The sequence below is a fragment of the Varroa jacobsoni genome, unplaced genomic scaffold, assembly GCF_002532875.2.
Source record: "Varroa jacobsoni isolate VJ856 unplaced genomic scaffold, vjacob_1.0 scaffold_1080, whole genome shotgun sequence".
Taxonomy (NCBI): domain Eukaryota; kingdom Metazoa; phylum Arthropoda; class Arachnida; order Mesostigmata; family Varroidae; genus Varroa; species Varroa jacobsoni.
Genome location: NW_019213982.1, coordinates 191,678 through 215,759, shown reverse-complemented (window position 1 = coordinate 215,759; position 24,082 = coordinate 191,678). Strand labels below are relative to the sequence as shown.

Sequence of the window (24,082 nt, the reverse complement as noted above, 5' to 3'; positions counted from 1 at the left end):
GCTCGGAGAAACGGATGGGGCAAACTAAGCGAGGACTGTATATGAAAAGCTGAGGTGTTGTTATCCATGAAAATGCTGATGAAGTTGGAAATTTCAATGATAATGCGTAAGCTTAAATACATCTAAACAGAATAAATGCACGCTGCTAGTTTAGTATTGCATCATTCAGGAACTGCAAAAAACAACCGTGTATTCCTCAGGTGTAATTTTGCATAAGTTTGTTTAGTTTGAGTGAAGAAGACAATCATGTTAAGAAAGCATACTTCTCTAATAAAACTCTGCGGAAAAGTATTATATCGACCTTAAGTATCTTTATGATATTGTTCAAGATGGCCATGAGTCAAGCTTTTACTGTTAATGTGTAAAATATTTATTTGTGGTTCTCCGTAGCGGGGCTAATTTGTCATCCTTATAATATTGTTCGTCCTTTTATATCTATCAGTTCCAAAATCTTTGAGAATAAGTTTCTTGTACTCAAGTAGTTAACTTGGTAGTTCCGTCAATGGATTTCGTGCCTGTGTTCGCTAAATGGGACAGGTTATAAAAATGTTTGATTGTAGTGAATATTGTAAAAAAAATGTACAACACGTTTCGATCATGCATTATAAAAAAATCACCATATATACAGCCAAATAATGGAAAGAGCCTTGCATACTCAGGTTTCTTCGCAGTGGCGGTGTGATGACACGTTCCGAATGTGAGTCTCTCTGTGGAGTAAAGCGAAACTGAAACGCACGATGGTTTCTAGATAGACCAAAAGTGTTGTATGTAGGTGCAATGCATATATATATATATACACATTTAAGTATATTTTTAGATGTATAATTGAGCCGTATAAATCTAGAAATCGGCTCTTATTCATCTACTTTCGGGCTGGAACAGCGCCTCTAAGCAACGTGCAACTGCACGTTTTGAGAACGATGAATGTCTGTCATTCTCAACATCAGAGAGTCTGTGTAATACGTTAACTTCGTGAATCAAGCCGAATTTACTGACTGTCACTTGGGCGTATCGACGTACTTTAGCGGACGAACGCTATCAGGAACTACTAAATAGAAGCTTTAAGACCATGTATATTTGAGAGATAAGCACTAGCTCAAAGTAACCTTAAAGTGTCCAGCGAGAAATGACATAAAAGAATAAACATATAAGGCTATTTTGTTTTATACTTGAGCAGGTATTATTTACATATAGCACTTCTAATTATTATTTAAAAAATTTGCCGCGTTATTCTCGTGTCCGTTTGTAGCTAGCTCTCCCAGATGCCGAACTCGATAACCTTTACAAGCTCGTAATTTGACAGGGAGATTCTGTACGACTGGATAATGCTTTGTAAACAACACGATAGGACAAGTCAAAATACCGCAAAGACCCGGGACCTAAGTACTGACATATTTTAGATTAAAAACGGCGTAAAATCTCTCTAAAAAAACATTTCACTAGACAATTTTTTTGATAAACTAATAAAACAGATACAAAAGGTACATTGGTACAAAGAAAAACCTAGAATGATTCGCAGCACGATTTGGTCAAAAGGATTGCAAGCGCCATCTATAATATTTTCAGGCTGTAATGGGGCTTCACATGAGGTCAAATAGCTCAAATTCCGAGTCGATCTTTGATTTGACAGGCGCCAGTTTTCTTCTTCAATATTACAGACTTTAATTTATATAGCCCTTCAGAGCAAACACAAAAGTCAGATTTAACTACGAATATTTGTTATCATGCGGCTTGATCAACCTGCCCACATGTAATCTGCAGATCGTGCTTTCTGTGGTGCCCTACCGCCGCAATAGATTCAGAGCACAGCTTAGTCGGTGAGCCAACGCACACTGGCACAATCGCCTCTCGTCCACATTCGTCGCCGCATCTGCTGGAAGTACCGGTGTTTCCCTAGATACTCGGAGTTCCGCCCAAAACTTGGTTACCCTATATCGAGAAGATTCGCTTTTAACAAGCAAGAAACTTACAAACCACTACAGCCGCATTCAAGAACTGCTGTCGGCTGTCCGAGGTTAGCACCGGTGCCCTCTCAAGCCCTCGGTTCGCCTTAGCCCACGGCCGAGTTAAATAGACGTCCTCAAGCAGCAATCGTTCACTACGCCATCGGAAAGGTTAGTGAGTGGCCCACGTGTCTTCTTGAAGCGGTTTAAGGATTACGGATTGTTTTTTCGCGATAGTAACGCGCTAGGTGTCCCACCCCAACGAAGTCTCCCGCTTGGATACTCTGCATTTGTGCTGCATTGTGCTTGAAAGGATACGTCGACCTTGGAGCCCGACCCTAAGGTCATAGTCAGTCTCTTATCTGCAGTGTCTGTGTAGGATAGAGAAAAGGCTGTGCGTATAACTCTAAACACGCATCCTCGCAAGGGTCTAATGGAGCAGAGCAGTGTATCATGTAGCCCCGACCTGTTCCGTGATACCCCCGTAATGATTCTCGATTGCAGCCACCCCTATAAAAGGATAAGTGACCTAGGGTAGACGAACACATTGGAACATGCACCATTAAAACAGGGTTCCGTTAACCTGGCGCAAAATTAAGACTGGAATTTATAGTCCACAAGAGTTTTGCAATGGTGTTGTAACTTTAAGATATCTAATAGTTATTTCTCATCTTCACGCCTCTTACGTAAAAAGTGGAGTGTTTCGATGTTTTTTTTGTCTGCCTGATTCCGATAGATGACAAACCGTGAAAAGGAAGATACGATTAGTATGCGTGTTTTACATAAAGAGACCTTGTGCTCAATACGCAGCTGTCTGCTTTTATAAATATGAAATCGTGAAATTAGAAAGATGTATCGATTCTGACATCTTTAGCCATAGCCATTAGCCTAAATTAGTATTTACACAAAGACGAGCTTTACCCCAAAAGCCCAAAAGTCACCCCCACGTGATGACTATCGCATTACAAGGAAAGTGGCTTTCAACTCGAGGCTATGTACATTTACTTCGAGTATCAATATAAATAGCCCGTCTATCGACAAAGTATTTCTAATAGCTGAAATGCTACCACAATGAACCTTAGCCCCACAACATAATAAATGAACGGACATTATACAGCAAATGATCTAGTAACAGTTGTTCTATAGAATAAATATTTTACGGTAAAAAAAATTATCGTCTAGTTCCGTTTGTACCACATGCGAAATAGAACATTAACTGACTTCTCCTGCACCGCAATTAGTAAGTTTTTAGATAAATATGTCAGGTAAAACTATTTCACACATGAAAGTGACATGTTGTTTTTGAATATCAATCTCATAGTGACCAGTTCCAACATATTACATGTAGAGTATTCAACACGTTTAGCAACACATCAGCTTACAACCGGTGTTAGTCTCGATTAGTTCCTTCATTTATTCACGCCTTTTTTAAAGTATCAGAGTTGCAGTGAATGTAAAGCCTGCGAATAGATAATTCCCTATGCGGAAATCGAGCCCCGTGCAAAATGAATGCTCTCCAACATGGTCCATGTTCATATCGGTTACAAATGACATTTAAGCTCTCGAGTCCATATAGATATGCTGTACTCAACTTGTATTTCTATAGAGACAACATTTCATGAATGGCCGGTTTAAGGACCAGTGACAGTTGAAAAAAGGTGCATGTAGACCGATTCCAGAAAGAGGAGCAATAATAGCGTATGAGTTTGCAAGTTCTTAACATCGCCGAAAACGCGAACACTTCATGTAATCTACTTTTGACAAACCACCGGTGGTTTGTATTCGATTTTCCAGCAAGGTTCAGATATCAGTCTTCGGTATACGTACGTCGTCTACCAGCCATTAACGGATGGCTGGCCGACCTAAAGAGAAAACGTTGCTCAAACGTTAGTTGAAAGTCAACCACAACACGATGGGAGAAATGAATCCGGTCTTGTTCGCACCAAAAACAGACGTATATCATGAAAACATATGGGCTTCTAAGAGGCCACGTGTTTATCGTAAACTTGCGAAAAGTCTTACGATTAGGGCCACACCCAGACGTTTCAGCATCTATACTAACGTATTTTAAACTGATAAGAGGGTTGGGGAGCAATAAGTATTGGTAAGTGTTGTATCATATGGCTGTGTCATATTCTTCTTTAGTTCGCTGATCTTCAATTTTTTAATTGTAGTTGTGTGAGATTATCGTCGCAGTCACTATGAGAACAAGTTTTATGTACTAATATCATCCATGTTTTACTGGAATTAATGCCTATAAAGCTGTCGACCGGGACGGCCGCAGAATAGGCCGAAACTAGGTCGCTGAAGTGATTCTAATGTTCAAGAAAGGGATGAGAAGAGGAGTTCAAATGATCGACGAAGAAGTGTAGCTCGGTCACAAGATTTGTAAGAAGAATTTTTCCGAAGCTCATTTTATAGGCAGTATAATCTTCGAAATTTAAAAAAAAAAAGTCCCATGTTTCTTTGATTTGGGGCAACGATTTATTTTCGCAGTTGATGGCGCGCAGACGTCACCTCCGTGTCTTCCATTGTTATCCGTCTGTTACTAATACCTGTTCAGAGTTATTTTCTATCCGCAGGAAGAGCATATTACTTCCTGGTTCAGATCGTACCGGCGGCGCTCCCATAGAACAGAGTTGGTGAGCCCAAGAGGGTCTCCCGAAATTGCAAACACAGTAGCTTAGTTCTTTCTTAAGGAAAACGTCGTAGTCACGCTTTTCGCAGTATAACATTCTCAACGAGTCAAAAGGTTATTACTAGAGAGAATCGTCTGCTTGCAACCCGCTGGTAGAAGGTCCTTTCACAAGATCTCAGTTTCTTTCCATGTTTAAGCTAGTAGGAACTACTCGAGACCTTGTATACCCGCTAGGTGGGTAAAAATAGCGCGGTCGAAAGCGCAAACAAGGGTCGTAGCTAGTCATCCTGACACAACGGTCCATAAGGCGGAAAGGAGAGGGCGACCTGCTGGTGGGCCAGATTCTAAAGCCTTACGGAGAGCCGGGTCAGGTTCGAGCAGGCCAATTGAAGAAGACGATAGAGAAATCTTCCACTCTCCCTTATACGTCCTCCTGTTACATTCTGAGATCGAGCCCTGTTCAGACAGACATTGTCCTGAGTCTCTCACCACGGTTGGCTTAGGTAAGTCTTCTGTCCAATGCTTTGCAACTGGCTTCGTAATGGCACAGCAAAGACTATGGCATGGTGGTGGACCAATGGCTGTCGTCCACCCAAAATTCTTCATTGCCAGCGACCGGCAACCCCATTTTGAAAAACTCACGAAGTTCTGGAATGGGGACGAAGAGCACCCATTTTATGTGCTTCCCGCATTTAAAGTTTATAAGTGATATGGTTCGTCAATGATGTGGACGTGGTGAGGTGGTACAGTGAACTAGTTCAAATAACTCGACATTTATCTAACTCAAAGTCAACAACATCGACCATTTCCTAACATCTGGAGGTCAAGCTCGTCCTCCTATCTATGCTTTACTGAGGCTCAATTGAGTACAAAGGTCAAGCTCTCTTTCTGATTTCAGGAATTTCCAGGCCCGTAGGCATCCCGCGAGTTCTCCTTCACTTCGAAGAGGTTCCGCACAAGCACAGCAATGGCCGGATCAAAAAAGAAGGCAGTGAAGTCCAGTTCCAACGTGTTCTCCATGTTCAGCCAAAATCAGATGGCTGAGTTCAAAGAGGCCTTTGGATTCATCGACCAGGACAAGGATGGTAAGTTGTTTCGCTTTTGCCAAAGCCTCACTGAGTACCTCAATATTCCGTACTAAAGTGAATTGTTATATAGCATGTAAAGTCCGGAACGGAACGTGATTTTCTATGCATTGTGAGTGTTACACTGGCCGGTGCTACTCATAGGGGTGACCTTTCTGCGCTGTGTAGGCATCGTCTCAAAGAACGATATCCGTGCCACCTTCGACCAGATGGGACGTCTGACGAGCGATAAGGAACTCGATGAGATGATGTCCGAGGCCTCTGGACCTATTAATTTTACCCAATTCGTAACCATCTTCGCTAACAAGGCCGGCGGAATGGACGAGGAGGAAACGATTGTCAACGCTTTCACCATCTTCGATGACGGAGACGGCACCTGCACTGAAGAAAAGTAGGTGAAACATCCGACCGTTTACCGCGTTATAATTATAAACATGTAACTGTTCCCAACCTAACTTTTCACCCACGAGTCAGTTGCCGTTTTACGTCTCATTAATGTTCTCAAGATTTACGCTGTAGTGTCGCGTGCATCCCTGCTACCTATCGGCGTCAGCGTGTAATATTTAGAGTCGAAAACCTGGCCCCGTTTGTCCTAGAGCCCGAGCATTCTCTTCTTTCCAACCAGATCCGCCTCTTTCGACATAAACCTACATAGCCACACCCGCTCTATATATGGTAGTCAGCCTCATCTAACCAAGATTCTAACCGCGACTGGTTTCGACATCATCGCTATGTTCGCAAACGGATGACCTACTATTTCTTTTTCTATCTGCGTTGTTACGTTGTACCATAGCCAGCCAGAACCGTTTAACACTAAAATGTCTGCAAACGAAACACATGCACCGCGTTGATTCTTGGCTGATCTATATATCGGAGATGGCACGTATACAAATCGTTCATGTTAAGCGCAATTTATAATCCCTTTAAAAAATGCTTTCATCGTCTTTTTAACCGTTTGATATCGCGGTCAGGTGAGCAGAGCATAACTTGTAGCTGCTGAAGTATATTATCTATACCTTGTTAATTACAATGCCTATCCTTGAGTCAGTTTCATGTTAATTGGTTAAAGTGTATGTAGCTCTTAGCGAGTTGATGAAATGAAAACAGCCGAGCAGCTCTGAATGTAAGTTTCTGCGCCATATTTATCGTCATCTAGGTCAGTTTGATCGTCATACCCATCGATCTCTTGGACACGTTGCATTCTATCAGAGATTGATGAAGGGATGTGATTTGCGCTTGATGTTACAGACTACGCAAGATGCTATGCACTTTCGGCGAAAAGTTAACCGAGCAGGAAGCCAACGATGTGTTCGCTGAAGCGCCCATGGATGGCTCGAAGATTAACCTGAAAAGGTGGGCGAATGTGCTCACCAAGGGCTGTGAGAATCCTGAGGAACAGGCTGCATCCTAGATGAATCGAGGCGCTTTTCCATAAAATCTTCCAGCATCAAACTTCAACGATACTATGACGAAACAATGATAATGGCGACGAGATCCAACAGGAATGATAATATATGCGTCTATACAGCGTTACTACGCCGAGTACAAGCGAACGAAAGGAACACAACGAACTAATATGGCCAGGAAAAGCGGCCAATCTTCAGGCGACCGAGTGCGCTCTCGGAACTAGTTACGCTCGTAACGTCGCAAGCCGCTCGCTGTATATCAAGTGCCTGTAAAAAGGAACAAACTGTTAACATCAAAGATCACAGCCCGCTATTTATTATAATTTGATCCAAGTGCCCAACTTCTCAGTTGACGTCTAAAATAAAGTTCAAATCTTTTTTGTACCAAAAATCCTTGCCTAATTAGAAACCATTACTACTTAATATCAATTATGTTCGATCGCTATAATACGAGAAAACATATTGGCTTCACTTACTAACGATACTTACAAAATTTTCACATCATAGGTAGATACATTGTGCACGAATGGGCAGATGGACGGGCAGATTTACTTAGAGAAAAACAATCGACGCAACTGGCCTTGTTCAAGGTGCAGTAAAACAGATAATCAATGAAGTACAACACCTCTTAACTGAGAAGAAAATAGAAAAGCAGAAGAAAAAATTTTTACCTACATTTCATTCATCTCCAACATCTAATCGAAAGTATGCTAGAGAGTAGATTTTTGCAACCTTTGAAACGACGACCATTACGGTCGGGACATTAATTGAAATACAGATTCTATTAGTACACTTAACTAGGTCTTTTAACACTGTAGCTATCTACTTTTGCAAAAAAAGTTCTGTTCTTTTCCCCGTCTGCAAGCGAAAAGCAGGTGAGTCTCTGCCAATACACCAACCATAACTATTCTGCACAACGGAAATAAAAACAGTAGTTCTAGCGACGCCACAGGATTAGTTCTTTTCCTTGTTAATTGCTGGTAGTTGTAGGCTTTTTTCGAGATTATTACTTGGCGATATATAAGATTGAGCAAACCCTAACTGATTAGTCCTCAATACCTACATGATTCTTACTTCACAGATAACTCGAGGAAGGTTATCGGTGAATTCAGTATTGTATCTTGCTGATGTGTAGTTTACTCGAATTGCTCACAATAGTTTATCAATACAAAGAAAACGGCGAGCCACCTGGGATCGTTCAACGATATATTTAGTAAGGTGATTTTTTGGCAGTGAAGGGCGTGAGAGGTTGAAGTGAACGAAAAGGAGACCAGCGCCGAACGATTCTTGTTCTGGCCAGTGAAAAGAGAGTTTGATACCTTACTAGATAACAAGAGATACTTTTTCAATTATCGCAAGATCAACTGGACGTATGTACACAGAAACATAACACAGCTGAAAATTAAACAAAATTCAAGCGAATACCATGGATTAGGCAGCACATAGCCTTATTGCGAACAAGGCAAGAAAGGCCATATAAACGTGAACTAAGAGGAAAAGGTCGCGTTTTAAAAATGCCACTTCGAACTCAGCGTAGGGATATTAACTAGATTCACATACCGCTACAATAGAGCTAGAAATCCAGTAGTGCATCTTTTAATCATACGCCCATGGTGTATATGTTATCTAAATCTCTAAATCTGCTTACTTTTATCTGAATCTACCGTCGACACGTATGTAACTTCATAATAGCTCTATCAAAAGTCCGCGGTATATAATGCTCGTGATTATCGGCCCGGCTAAAGAAGACCTAGAATTTTTGTGGAAGTTTCAGGTTAGTAAACCCAATTTTATTGTTGCTGAATCGCAAGACACACAGCCACTTCAGGATTACGAAATGGACAGTAGCAGTGTGATTTTTCAATACATGTTTTTTAATGGACTTCTGCTAAATGTGTTTCATCCATACCATAGACGCATTTCCTCATTTTGAAAGCGTGCGCAGATTAACATGATTGAATTTTTTTTCATGGTAATAAGTAATCGTAACCCGTGGATATTCAGTGTGCCAACCAGAATTCTCAACATCCAGGTTCCTGTTATCTTGTAGCTTGACTCGTAGCACGTAAAACTTGCAAAGCAATTCATTGGGACGTCGCGCCAGAAGGACAACGTTAACTTTGCATCATGATTTCATTTCAATGATATGAACAAGATCTATATCGCTTGCACGTGTGATGCCTTACATTCCAGCTCCCAGTTTCCGGACATGGGCCTGATGATGCTTTTTGAATTCACGTCACGAGCAGATTCGTCAATTTCCCTTCTCCCAGGGGTGCACATCATGGCAATACGTCGTCATCATCATCGTCATCTTTGTCCTGTTGTCCATCGGCACGATCCCGCTCGAGCAAACACGAGCGGCCGGATATGTGATATTGAACCAGTAGCACTTTTGTAAACAATAGTAACCTGCATTTATATGATGTATGACCTAAATAATACTTATGACACAGACAGGAGCTGACGAATAATTATTCCTATTATTGGGAAACAAAGCGAATTAGAACCAGATCATCGATTGAGCATCTTTATTAAACTGAACCGTTTATGCTGGGGACTATTTTTATTTAGAGAACATTTGATCAGACACCCAGATTTCTCATTTATAACTGCAGCGGCAGCAGACCGTAGAGTCACTGATGAATGTCTAGTCCACGGTTTGTTCTTGACGGTTTCTTACTCTCATCGTCGCCTACTAGACGAAGAACGTCATTTCTAAATTCACTATCCTTTTGGCCTAAGCTCGCTAACCTAGGGCTAAATTTTCTGCTCAGTTTTTGCCTTTGTTTTCGATTTATCTATCCGGCTTCGGATGCGATCTGTCCTCGGAGTTGGTAACGGATATTGATATTTGAGTTATGCCTGCAGGTGGACTTGGCCTTCGACAGCACTCTGACTCGGAGTCGTTTGGTTTTCTCTGAGAAGGCTCAAATAAGGGTCGGCTCGCTTTGTCCGCAGCAGTTAGCATTCGAGGTTGATTTGGCTTTGAACATGACGCATGTTTGTTTTTTGGGATATTGTTTCCTTTATGACTATGTTTGGCTTCAATAACTTCGCTAAGCATAAAAGATCTATTAGTCAGGGTCTAACTAGGTTGCTAATAGATACTTTCACGAATCGACTCGTACGGCCAAGAGTCTTGAGGTTCGATTTGTTCGCACACAGTCGCATTAGTCGAAGAAGGGTGAAGGTTTAAGTAGTTATTTTTGTGGGGTTTCTGGTTGACAAAAGTTAACTTGGGTTGGCCGAAACGCTGGCTTTTTCCACGAAGCCGGTGGCACTGGTGTAGTTAGCCGGGCGAGGGATACCGTCACACAGTCTGCTGATAAATCCCTACTATTAACGAGGTAGCACTCCTTGGTGCGCTATCGAAGTGAGTCGACGTGCAGGTCGACGCGACGACAGGACGATCCTGATTTACAGTTCCATGAAATTCAAACCATGGTAGTACATTTTGTCTACCAGCTTATTCAGTGTTGGGTGTTTCTCGAAACGAACGGTCAACGAAGCTGACTAGCAAATATATTCGACGAACAGAAGTTAGTTTTAGGTACTACGTAAATGTTGGCACGGTGAAAGGCACACCTTTTCTAAAGCTAGCCATGCATTATATATATAGCCTATGAAAAATAATTCAACTATTAAGTCAACAAACCCAAATTAGACTAAAGTTGTTGATTGGTTGTCCTAGTCTATCGAACATCAGCAATGTATTGCGAATTTGCAACGCCTCATCAGGTTCCAGAGGTTTACGGCTTCGCGGAGAACCAGCAGATTCTAATTTTTTTCTATCCACGAATAGTAAATCAGACTCCGCGAATTAAAAAAGGCTGTGATTCCGAAGTCTTATAACAACCCGCCAACTCGTTTCAGAGAAAAGTATCTTCGGCTTTTCTGTTTTATGAAACAGTCGGCGTACTGACTGGTCAAGTAGATAAAAACGCGTCGGTTGTTTGTTCTGCCAAAGCTTCGTCTAACCCTGACTTTACCGTTTCTAGTTGTCGATTGTCTTCCTTCGAGTAAACGTTATCAAGATTGCTGGTTCCTTTGTCAGAACTGTACTAAGCAAACCCCTGCAAGTTTCACATCTTTATGATAAGTTGTTATTATTAGGCACAAATACGAAATACATTTTAGAAAATAACGGTAAAGAAGGCGGCCTATAGTCTTGTTGAGTGTATTTCTTTAGGGCGTACTCGAATCTGTGTACAAAAGCCTTGCTTGCAGTGTCTATTGGTATTGGATTTCTAGAAAGTATATTCCACCTTTATATAATGCGTACTGTATACTTCAAGCACAGCGGCATAATGGAAAAAATTAGTGATACAAAGTAAACTCCGAGCGTTCTGTCATAGTGTTTCGTTTAATTCAAGGCTGCTTCTCTCTGTTTTAAAATCACAAGGATACCTGTGAATATTCCGACTAACGCCGAACTCTCATCATGCGCTTTGCAGACCATGTTTTTAACATTTGCTTATGGACGCCCGTTCATTTGCTCATGAAACCATTAGCTGTTGACGCTTCTATTCAAAGTAGACTCCGGGCCCCTCTTCATAGCCGCCGCAGGTCACGAAGTGTGTTACATTGGATACAGTACGAAGTTCACGTCTGCACAAAATTTGGGAACCCGTCATACCTAATCTTTATCTGTTAACGTTGAATGTACCTGTCACAGCTATATGACGGTGTATGTCCATGCTTTGCCCAGTTAGATCACTTATTTTTTGGTGTATTACCTCGCAGCGCTTGCCATGTTGTTTCAGCTGGGACTATACCTTTGCCTCGTCGTAAGTTTGATGCGCTGTGATGCAAAAACGTCTCTAAGCTTGTTGCGGGATCCGATGCTTGATCAAGCGTAATGTCATGTAGCAATAGTCTGTGCGGTGGTAAGCCCGATTCCGTTAAAAGATGACTGTTAGGAAGTTCGCTGGGTTCCAAATTACTGTAGCTGCTTATATAATTCGGTGTCCTCAGAGTGACTGGACGTGACGAATGGTCAGACAAACAATTATATGAATTTCTAGTTTCACTTCCAGCTGGCACCCCGCTGTGATCGTGATCTGCTGTTCGTCGGTTCCGCTGTATGATTGAGCTACCGCATATTTCACAGTAATCGTCATTTTGATCACCACTCGAATTGTCGCTTAAATCACTGCTTAGGTCACCATTCAAATCGGTGCTCGTTTCGGCAGGCAGCAAGTGACTAGAGTGCTTCACGCTTGTGTCACGATGATGATGGTAACGATGACGATAACTTCGTCGTTGATGTCTGCTTGATTCACGTGGAGGATTCAGAGTTGAGCTTTCCTCAACAATCATTTGTCGGCTATATGCTGGACTTCCATTTGGACTCTGTTGTGAGCTAGGTGGACTCGGCATAGCAATTAACTCCAAATTAACCGAGGTCTTCATAGATGCTCTTGCGCATAGCGGTGTAATCAGGTTGAACTTCATTAGAGCATTCGATGACGTCTGCGATGAATATCCCGTCCGCGTGCATTGTGCTCTCTGGTTTCGATTCTTCGGACTCTCAGCGTGCGGCGAATTATCTTCCTTTTGCGTATAGGACGGACTGCTCCGTTTCGCACTACAAAACAGAGTGCTTTCCTTTGGAGCGTCCGACGTACCGGTATGTTTTAGACAGTGCACTGGCTCGTCGTGCTTGAGAATGTGTTGTGCACGACCCTTCTGCGAGCTATTATAATTTATGGTGTGTGGAGGAGTGGCGTCTGTGGGAATATATGCTAAACTGCACGCAAAACTTAAAGGTGGTTTGGCACTATACGATGATTCTAGTGTGTCAACTTCCGCATTTGACACGGAACGTGGCACGCCATGTACACAGCTTGTATCTGTGCTTGAGGGCTGTGTACCAATGTCCTGTTCTAGAGGGGTCGTTCGACTTCGGGTGTGTTTATCCGGCGATGCGGGCGTAACATTGCTGTCTGTCGTCTGCTTCGCTAACTCAGTCAAACAAGAACCCTGCAAGTTTTACGCCGCGACATTGTTGATGACCCTGATTAGGTAGCCTTTCATTAGGGTTGCCATAATAATATTCAAGAACACACTTTCTCATATATGTCAGTTGTGAGATACTTGACCGTCGTGCACGTGTTTCGATTCTGTCTGTATATAAACACAGAGATGAAAAAGGTGAAAGACACTGAAATAATTGTTTTTTGTTTTGTTAATTGTATATTCTGAACAATCGTAATATTAGAGTAATGGAATAACCATCTATCTATGTAAGGAGATAGGGTCAACCTTCTTTCGACAATTGGGCTTGTCACATTTGTCAAGCAGGGGCAGATGATCGTCCTCGGAGCTGCGGGTCGATAGCTGCTGCAGTCGTATCTGGGACATAATTTTGCTACGAAGCTTCTTACGAATTTGTTCAGCCATTTCTTTATCAAGTGCTTCTACGAGACTTGGCGGCGTAACGTCGTAAAATTCTTCAGGCAGGGGTGTTCCATATTTTTTCTGATAGAGTTTCATGCGTGCCGCAGTTCGACGCAGCTTACGGCTCTGGTAACGATCTTTATACAGCAAAAAACATATTCCCGAAAACAAGAAAAACAAAGAAAGATAGCTATCAGACATTGTAGATGCTACAATTTGGATAGGGTTTAGGATAGGAGATATTCTATCTTACGTTTCGCAACAGCATAATACCGCAATAGTGGGTCAGCTAATAATTATATTTCCTCGTGGCAAAAACTATCAATATCACACAGAGTTCTATTAATCCTTAAACGGTATTGTCGATGTGGTATATCATAGCCGGCAGGAACTATACTACCCAGTAAGAAAAGCGTCACTACAATCATTGGCTCTTAAGCTAAGTGAGGGCACTCATTAATAACATCTGCTTGTTATTCAGGCTGATCAATTTGCTCTACATTTTCGCACTAGGGTAGGCCGATATTTCTGCGTCCGCACGCATAATGGCCCTCCAGTAGGTCAGAAACACACCCACTACCGGTCACTACCGGTTATTTTTATAGAAAAAAACCTATAGCAAACGGATAGTTTTGCACGAGCTGGCCAATATGTTCCAGTATTTTTGCTAAACCGCCTGTTACCCGAACGACGGATCTTCTGGGTTTATCTACAAGAACAGACTTTAATAGGATAATGTGCATCATACATCAAATTCTAATCAACGTTTCAATATATGCTTGCGTATCACAGGAAATAGTCCTCGATTCTCAGTGAGTTCAGGCATATAATTTATCAATAGCGTTTATCAATCAGAAATAAGGCCTAATCGAAGTTAATCTTGCCTATGCAAAACGGTGCGATTCGTTTCTAGTTTAGGCCAATGAACGCACCCCTTTAATAAAGTACTGCGTTATGCAAGATATAATTCTCTTCTTTTAAACTGACATACATCATGGCATACGTTTTCCGCCAGTCAATAGTGCCGCTTCTGTTTTTTAGGATTATTCCGTTGTGATTCATCTATGAAAGTTCTCGATACTGTTAAATCAGTGATGACATACGCGCTAATCGTTGCCCTGTAAGTACTAACTTAAACGTCGAAAATGTAAACTGTACATAAAAACGTTTACCTTCGATAGTTCTAGGTAGTATTTGTTCCTCTTCCATTCGAGTCACTGATATTATCTTGAGTAGCAAACTCATTCGCCTGTCAAGTTGAGTACGTCGTTTGCAATGTACCTGATTTCAAAATTTGGTATTTTCCTAGTTAGTATACTACTCTACAAATAGGTGTCGAAGCTCATATAGACTACCAGTAGAAAAATGGCTAATAGCGCTTTTTCTATCGTGACAAAGTTTTTGACGGAGAGGCGTAAGGTTTCAACACGTAATGTTCGTCGAAAGATTAGATAGGCTTATGGTCAAAATAACGAACGTAAGCCGAGGTTTTTTCTGCAATAATGTAAGGACCGATGGTCAAATCGTATCTATAGCAGACTTTCTCAAATTTGCAATACGAAATGTTTGAGCCCACAGTTGTATAGAGCTGTAGCTTTGCGCCCCAAGACACTTTCATAGGAGCGCCACGACCCGGGCCTGATAACAGAGTCCGTCGAAAACCGTAAATTGGATCCGAAACACGCCACTTTCAGTGTTATACAATCGTCGGTTTTCGACATACCCATGTATAACAAAAGCACAAGTTTGACGAAATTTGCTAATGTTATTATTTCACATATTGTATATTAGCACAAAAAAGCCACGATATTATAGCATGCATATTTTGATGGAACTGAGCAGTTATAATAATTTGAAATAGGTTTGCCCCAGACTATTAAAAGACTATAAATAAGACTATCTGTCAAGTAACTGACGCTGAGTGTCAGTGGGTATGCCTTTGATGTTATGTGTTTGATCTCAGCTTCGAACTTCAGGGTGGCACTCATTTCGTCAGGTCAATCTTGTCACGATAGCAGAAACAATCGATATGAACTACCGAACACGCACCATACTAACGTTTCTCGCAACTACAACTACTGATTACATAAATAACGTGTTAAGAACAAAGTCGACTTTTGAGACAGAGGACGTAATTCCATCACGCCAAATTTTGAAACAAAACATACGACAAAAGATGCCTCTACAGGCCTGTGGCCGGTTGAGTTAGTGCTACTCACGATGGTATATCAGCCAATTCAGTATGCCCTACCCTGACAACAGTATATTGTTATCCTCACCTACAGTTTCCTCAGGTGTTTAATGACCTACTTGGGCAAAGGTTTAGTAGTTCTGGTCGCCTATATGTGCATTTAGCCATGATCAAAGGCTGTCATAAAGCTAGCTTATTAGCGAGTCGCTTATTAACCGTTCCTCAGTGAATCGTCCTTTGCGTATAAAGTTTATCACCAATCTACCAGGTGTGGCTGTCTTGAGAAATCAGCCTTACTATCGAAAACACTGGCTCCAGCTACCGCATGCCTTCGTCGTACTAATAAACGTCGTTGGAAGAAGCTCATAGGCCCATATGAAACATTCAACACTTAAATTGCTGTAGACATTAACACTGAATGTGAAGTAACGATCTCAGCTCGTGGACCTATGAAGCCACGCTAACAGATGGATCAGCGGGCCGAGCCAGTTGAAGGAACACCTAAAATGTTTATCATTAACTTGCAGTATTCGGCAGATGTGCTGCACCATGAACACTTACCATAATGAAAAAATATTTTCTAGCTTAACGATCTACGTTAACATGATTCTTTAAAATAAAAAAAATCAGATAAAAGCTTTCAGCTTGCTTCTGTTGTAATGTCGGTATGATCATCAATGGGGAGCGCTTCCTGTTGTACACGCGTCAACGTTCTTGCAAAACATGTTTGCTTCGCACGCTGTCGTTGCACCTGTTGAGAACTGAATTAAACCTATGGTGTTCTTAAAGAATGTGCGTTTCAACAAATTATTTTTATTTGCTTAAGGTCGCTCAGCTATATATCCTGCCTAATGTACGTACCCGGTTTCACGAACGGGGTACCCCTTGGCTGAGGTGACATGACCTGTATGATATCATCCTCACTGAATTGAACTTTCTTTGCTGCACCAGCACTCGAAAGCGTTGGATATGATAAAGGGCTTCCTTTTGGAGTAGGGCCTGTAGTTCCTGTCTGTCTGGTTGAAAGAATACCACAGACGGCACCGCCACGAGTGCTGCGTGACCCGTCGGCTTCGGGCTTCCTCGAATCTTTTGGCTGGTCCAAACTGGCGCCATTTTTATTTCCGTTTGATTTTTCTGACGGTGAATTCAGGTGTGCGGAGTTTTGTTCGCGACGACTGAACCACCTTTGGATCGTCATCTCTTCATCATCATCGCAGACGACTCTCCATTCCTGCGAACGGCTGCCGCCAGACATCCGCGCACTCCACTTTCCACTGATTAACACGAATCGATTTGGACTACACCGAAATATCCTTTCCTTTCGAAAATAGCTAGCATCGCTATAATCACAGCGTTGTCAACGCCATTTAGATTTTGAATAGCTCAAGAACATGTTGCATCAACATTAGTTCGATCCAATCACGCGATTACAACGTTGTGAAAGCAAGACTACAGTATCAACAGGCACGCTATAAATTATCTTCACCTAATTGCGAAGAAGTCTCCAGTAACCTTTGCCTGTCGATGGCAAATGTTGGATAGAAATTCAAGCGCCTCAGTCCTTGTCATATCAGTTGGAAGGCAACCATGAATGAGTTAGAAATTCGTTTTATCGATAAAACAAATACTAGAACGCAAGCTTTAATTATGACTGAGTCACATTGAGTTAGGCAATTTCCTGCTAAATACATTGGCTCGTTTAAGAAGAAGGTGTATGAAGGCTTAATTCAAAGTTTTGGCGCACGGTAGTCATAACCTTGCTTGGTGTCAAGGCTACCAGGAAAGCAGGCAGGGCAGAAAATACTTATTTAGATCCTTTCATTGCTAAAATCACTCGAAGGGAGATATAGGAGGTGAGCTTATATATGGGTTGCAATTTACCTAAAATTATCGTCGAACACAACCGGTCCCACGGATAGAAAATCATATATCGCTATATCCGTTAGAGACTGTCCTATTATGAGACCAAAACAGGTTCATTGTAATCAATTTATTTCTAAGAAAATACCAGCTGTAAACATGCCGTTCACACATATAGCCCCAAAAGGTGGGGTTATATAGACTAGAGGTGGGGCTATATAGGCAACTAGTGATTCCGTGCAAACAAATCAATAATTTAACAACGATTAAAGAAATGTTTTTCTTCTTAAAAAAGGCTGTCATTACGGATGAAAAAAAGGCCGATACTCTTTAATGATTAACAAGCTAGACAGGACAAAGAGATTGATTCGTCTACCATTGTCCCTCATGAAGTTTTGTTGCGCAGAGTTGAACCGGCTGTTGAATGGCCCAACTAGTAGGACATCAACGAGTTATACCTCGTTTTGAGAAGTGAGGAGGCGCAATAACAGAAAGCGCGCTGTTCTTCAAAGCGGACCGGACCCCACCACCACCACCACCTACACGCTATCATACATGAGCATTATTCTGATATTTCCCACGGTAAATTCTAAGCTATGATCATGATTGTTCGCAATGTAATGCGTATTTTGTCAATATCGTTTTTCGAAACAATGCTTTAGTAGTGCCAATAATGTCGTCCGGTTTTCTTTCACAAACAACACCGGTCGGTAACAATAACGTCATGTGGTACGAGTACGAAACTACGCTATGTTGACGCACGTATATACAGATAGACAGATCTGTAAAATTAGCATAGATAGCATCCGTTTTCATACAGATACGTTTGAAATGCAGTGGCTCATATAACTTCATTTATTCCTGATCCATGTATTTTCTAAAGTTATCATTAAGTTAGTTAAAAGTCGTTTAACCATTTTTATACAAGCTAATTCTGGGAGAAGAAAACTGTGGTAGAAAAATATTTTTGCTTCTTTCAGTTGCTCAGCAAAAGTTCTATAAAATACAAAAAAACGCTTAACCGTCCCATACAGCTCATTTTTTTTTAAATTTAGTCGACGAAAAAGGTCTAGTAACGCAAAGGGCGATATACTTTTGACCCGTGTACAGCTAAAGAAATCTGCAAGTTTTATACTATTGAAATTTAAAATCAACCTTTTTGCTAAAAAAAAAATTGAGTAGCCCATATAGCCCCTGCACCAAGTAGCTCCACGTTTTCCCATGCTGCGAATATGTCGAGGACAAAAATGACTGAAAATTTATTTTTCGGCTATTTTATGTAATTCGGTTCGTATCGTATTCGGTAGTAGCCGAATTCGGTTAGATCAAGTTCAGTCGAAATTCCAGAATTTTATAAATACTGCCATCACCAGTTTCAAATAACTAAAATATATATACAATATATCGTAATTAGCAGGGAGCAGATTCGTTGTATGAATCTGGAAGCTAGCCGTGAGGCTCAACAGCGGTTTTCACGAGTTTGCAGTTTGCAATTAAGTCGATTATAATTAAGTGTCAGCAATTAAAATCGAGGAAATCGTGTGATATCTGCTTGTTTATAAATGGAAAAACAGCACTTCCGTAGTAAGGAACAAACATGACCGAATAAATTACCACCAGTAAACTAACTACTACCAAGGCTAACAAAATGCCATTGCACCGTTTACATGTGTGACATACTATTGCTTTGTTTTTCTGCTACTTATTTTCTTGCCTGTTAAAGATAGTTTTTAACTCTTATTAATTAAAAACATGACACAAATATATTTACACTTATATAGCCGTTTGTGCACGCCATTGACGGAACGTTTATCAATAATCGCAATTGAGATTGTTGGGTGGCATCCACTCGTTCGGGTCAGCACCTCACAACTCCAGCATACTGGACAATATCGCTTCCGGAAAATCTGCCCAGATTAAAGCAACGAAAATATTCTATATATTTATATGATAAGTGAGTCGTCTAAGTAATTACTAGAAGTAAGTTTAAAACCATTTTTTTGGTATTTTATACTTCGTGGTTTTTCGTTTTAATAGAATGATATCCCGATGGCAGGTACTGCCCTAGGCGCTAGCGAGGATTTTAACCTTTGGATATGCGGACGAATGATTTTGTTGCGCGTGCATCTAGTCAGGATTCCGATATGGACATGTCGATATAAAACAAGATAAGGTAAGTGTCTTTGGCCTAATAAGTGCTCAAAGAGTGATAAGATTTTTTTAATTTTCATACTTTTGGCCTCTTTGATATATAGAACCCTTGTAGTCCCTAAATACGCCGATAAGCTTAACCAATGGTACAGGAAAATAGAAGCTAAAGAAGATAAATGACCGAACTATTTAATCAGGCTTTAAAGCATTTAAGTACTTTGATGTTTAATTCTTAAAAATACACATTGAAACAAATTGACAGATACTGAGTGAGTTATGCCGAACCGCATAGACAATGTTAAGAGAACATACACAAAAGCTTTTTCATTTCTCAATAAACCTTTTTCTTTTAATTTCAATTCACATTCTGCATAATGGCTGAGCCAATTTTATTAAGTGAAATTTCTTAAAATATGTAATTAAAAGTACTGAAAAGTCAAAGGCTGTTGAACTGATAAGTGGTTGGCATGCTCTATTTAGAATGACGTACGCTTTATTAAACTTAGAATCATTTTAATTGAAAGAAACGTTCGCAGCGTTCTTCTTATTATGCTGAAATCAGTAAAAGCTTTTATTACCATCCTCCGGCCAAGGAGTATTGTTTATGGGATAATTTGACCCTTATCTTGATTGGGAAGTTCAGTGATATCCATGCCGATTAAACGTAACCGCATGATGAAGTGATATTAACAACCTGAGTATTTTAGAGCAAACTTTGAGCCGATGAATGCAAATCCAGCGCCCTGTTTTTCTATGGAGACAGTTTCACAATAACAGATTCACGATAAACATAGCATATTTAGAAAAAAAAATACTTCTGCGACTATACTGTGCTAACGTAATATATTCATGACGTTACGAGTTTTTTCATTTATTTATTTATTCCCGTTAGAGTAACACATATGGACATAGAAAAACACCAAATACCTAGTATGTAGTCGATACGTATATATAAATATAAATCTCAAAAAAGATTTAGTTTTTTTTCCATATATATATAAGCAGTAAAAATATACATGGATTACTTTGTAGGTGAAGCGGATACTTATCGTGATATAGGTGAGGATATCGCTATTATTTTTATTCTTTTAGCCTTGTTTTTTCTACAATTAACATATTGAAACTTACATTATTATTTGCAACGTGAACTGCGATGCGGAACGTAAGTATATTTCATACGGTATAAATCACGCTAAGCCCCTATGAATTACTAGTTCTTTTATAGACCCGTTCACAGATGCAACTAAATAGCTTCAGCTGTTCGCTGATCTATGTATAAATCTGTTTTAGCACTATCCGGCTCTGTCTGAAGACACTTGAAGCTATGAAGCAATTCGGCTTCTAAAAACCTCAAGCATTCCTGAAAACGCGATGTCGTCAGCTTTGCTTGACAAGGTAAATGAGCCTGAAGGAAGGTTCAACCTTGCATTGCAGCCTGTTCCTCGCTTTTCGGCAAAACGTAGCAGTAATGAGAAGCAATATTTACGGGTTGGCGCGATTTTGGGCCGCCAATGGCGTTGAGTCGGAGCAAATATCGCCATTGGCTGAATGATGCTCAAAGACACTTGCGCGATTATATACTTAGCGTTTCGTAGCCTCGTTTTATTTAATTCTGCTTAGAATTTAAACAGCCAGTTTTATATATTCATTAGCCAGGCGATAATACAGAAATCGGAGATAAATAGAGGAGAATAATTATATCATACGTAGATGTACATGGATGCGAGAATTCATCTCCTGTGTCTATTAATTTAAAGCCGATTTCGTATTAAGACTGGCTGTTACATACAATTAAATCACACAAATAGAAATAAAAAATAATAAAATACAAAGAAAAGTTAATTACTATTAGACCTTGTACCCAGGCTGCAATAAAAATGACACCGGTTTTTATATTTACTTTTATATATAATTTATTTCTTATTTATAATTATATTTATAATTTAAAATGTATTTTTATAATATATTTTGTTAATCCAAGGTTCTTTAATATAGCGGACCCTCACGACCTATTTATTCAACTAATACAAGCAGCCGATGGTTGCATTTTTAGCGTATTTGTTGAAACAAAGATACATCGGTGAAGCTTTTATGCATGATAATCACTTCCTGAATATTCGCAAGTCTAATATCTCACTTTTTAAGGCCTCTACAGCACAGTCCGTATTGATTTTATAATTAATAATATGATCTTTTACTAGGGGCAGCTAATTGGCGATGAGAGTATGAAGTAGGTCTAGGGGCTTCCTGTACAGCTGGGATCCGATAAGATGCTGCAGCTTTGTAGGTTCCATAGTTGGATGTACCTCTGTAGGTTCCAGAGGAACCATACCGGACTGGTGCTCCATAAGCGGCTGGAGCTCTATATGAGCCTGCTGTGTTGTAAGTAGCCGAAGCCCCATAGGTAGGGGCAGCATTGTAAGTAGCTGAAGCCTTATAGGGGGCCGGGGCTTTGAATGCGCCGGAAACGCTGTATTGCGAGCCAGAATGATAGTTTTTGAGAGAGCCTCCAACGGAGGGTGTGACCCCGTAAGCACCTGGGCGTCCAGAGGCAGGTGGCCTTAAGTGCGGAGCACTTTTATAAACTGGAGCAGTATAGGGGGCAGGCGCACGTGCACCGTAACCCATCTGTCTAACTTGCGGGTTATAATCTTCTTCGGGTGCCGAAGACCTAATTAGGGCACCAGCAGGCTCTGATGTTTTTGTTCCCGTTTCATCAGTGTCTACTTCGGCATGGAAGCCCAATTCGGGGTCGGCAATGTACTTCACTAGTCGGGAAGTTCCATCGGGATTTTGCACAGTATACTGACCGGTAATGCGACCATACTCATCCCCTTGCGATTCGTGACTGGAGTAGCCGCCGTAAGGGTCGGGGCCCTCATACTTGTACGCGAATGGTTTCGGGGGTTCACTCCTCTCACGAAGAGCTGACGGTGAAACGTAACCGTGTGGCGGTAACGGAGAGGACTGTAGGGTCTGAACTCCGCCTTTATAGGAGCGACCGTAGTGATGCTGACCGTAAGCAGCACTAGCTAGTAATAGCATTGCGGTGTATTTCATGTCGCCGGATTCAACCAGGATGTGCGCACACTCAGACACTGAATAACGCCACGAGTGACAAAACACTGACGTGTACGATGTTCTTAATGGATGAAGAAGTTGATGACAGGGATAGTAATGTGCTGCTATGAAGAGCCAACCTGCCCCGATTAGTTAGCTGGACTCACCAACTGCAGAATGCGATCCGTGTAGCTATATTCAAAGTCACGATCCACATGAAGGCCGTCATGTGGCAAGGGTTTAAACCAGCTCTCTCGCCTTCAATACGGCAGCGAAGACAGCGAAAGCTGTTTGGCTAGAAACCGGTTTTTGAACGTCGCTTCCCTATTACGCATACGTTGGATTGCCCCCAAATAATGATCGATCGAAATCGAGCACCTGTACAATAAATCGTAGTACTATTACAGTGGTGTCTATTTAACTTCGGGTTGCCGCAATAACAATACGCAGAGCTGCTAATTTAGTCACTTTCAACACGCTATAAATTTCTTCGTATTTGGCAATGCATGAATGTCGTACGGTATATTCTTGGTGGCGATCTGTCATCTAATAGATGATACAAATCCAATGCCAGCGATTGCCACCACATTCAATCACAATGTAGATGCTGCTGTGATTAACTGGTTGAGTATTCGTTACATAAAGATTAGGGCAAACCGATATCATACATTTTTTAAGGAAACGCAGACGGTCATTAAGGGTCTTAGTCACATTATGATATGGACAATCGAGAAATCGAACGCTGTCCACTGCCTTTATTGCCTGTGAACGAATGAAAAAATATGGCGTTTCATCCCCCACTTCTACTATCGTTTCCATTGACATTGGCTTTGGGGTATACCGAGCCTTCTGCCCATTTTCGTCGACATGTGATTTTTCTGTTTCTTGAAGATTGTTAATAAAATAAAAAATGGTACCTCTGTAAATATGACAAACGTTCCGCCCACTTTCGTGGCTAGGTAACTGTAGATGTGTATAAGTTTACATGTTTATGCGCGTTGCATGTGCAAAGAGGAATAGCGTGATATATGTTCATTTCGACTGCTAAGGTCGCTGCAGGAAATAACTAAGAGAACTGCTTAACAAACGGAGTGTTTCGTCTTTATTTTGTGTTGGCAAACCGGAGATGACGAAGGAGACGACAGCAATGCCGGTCATTTCACCTCAATTCCTGGCAGAATTCCATGGACACGACATTAGATAATGACGACGGAGCCACCGGAAGGCTAAAGAAGTTTTAGCGTAGATGATACGCCATACTTCCGTCTTTTTAGGTGTCATATTATTTCTCCTAAATTACAGATAGCTTCTTAACTTGCCTATAGTCTACTGCTGTACTTCGG

General features: G+C 41.0%; 3 protein-coding genes across 6 annotated transcripts; 1 reads left to right on the top strand and 2 right to left on the bottom strand.

Annotated features, from left to right (window-relative positions):
• Nucleotides 1-1,992: 1,992 nt before the first annotated feature.
• On the top strand, nt 1,993-7,463 carry LOC111266415 (myosin regulatory light chain 2). 3 transcript variants are annotated; one of them, XM_022843888.2, is made up of 4 exons: nt 1,993-2,114; nt 5,480-5,666; nt 5,835-6,057; nt 6,915-7,463. In XM_022843888.2, exons 2-4 carry the CDS (start codon nt 5,549-5,551, stop codon nt 7,075-7,077), a joined length of 504 nt encoding a protein of 167 aa, XP_022699623.1. In that variant the 5' UTR covers nt 1,993-2,114; nt 5,480-5,548; the 3' UTR covers nt 7,078-7,463. The 3 variants fall into 3 exon arrangements, with proteins under 3 accessions (XP_022699623.1, XP_022699621.1, XP_022699622.1); XM_022843886.1 differs by lacking the exon at nt 1,993-2,114 and adding an exon at nt 2,121-2,286; XM_022843887.2 differs by lacking the exon at nt 1,993-2,114 and adding an exon at nt 4,952-5,084.
• On the bottom strand, nt 7,311-17,365 carry LOC111266412 (uncharacterized). 2 transcript variants are annotated; one of them, XM_022843883.2, is made up of 4 exons: nt 16,527-16,630; nt 14,647-14,755; nt 13,340-13,611; nt 7,311-13,057 (listed from the first exon to the last, which is right to left on the bottom strand). In XM_022843883.2, the coding sequence occupies exons 2-4, from the start codon at nt 14,717-14,719 to the stop codon at nt 11,789-11,791; spliced, it is 1,614 nt and encodes a 537-aa protein (XP_022699618.1). In that variant the 5' UTR covers nt 14,720-14,755; nt 16,527-16,630; the 3' UTR covers nt 7,311-11,788. The 2 variants fall into 2 exon arrangements, with proteins under 2 accessions (XP_022699618.1, XP_022699617.1); XM_022843882.2 differs by lacking the exon at nt 14,647-14,755 and having other exon boundaries at nt 16,527-17,365.
• Nucleotides 17,366-21,566: 4,201 nt separating this feature from the next.
• Nucleotides 21,567-22,938, bottom strand: LOC111266409 (uncharacterized). The gene has a single exon (XM_022843880.2). It carries the CDS (start codon nt 22,737-22,739, stop codon nt 21,858-21,860), a length of 882 nt encoding a protein of 293 aa, XP_022699615.1. The 5' UTR covers nt 22,740-22,938; the 3' UTR covers nt 21,567-21,857.
• Between the last annotated feature and the right edge of the window lie 1,144 nt (nt 22,939-24,082).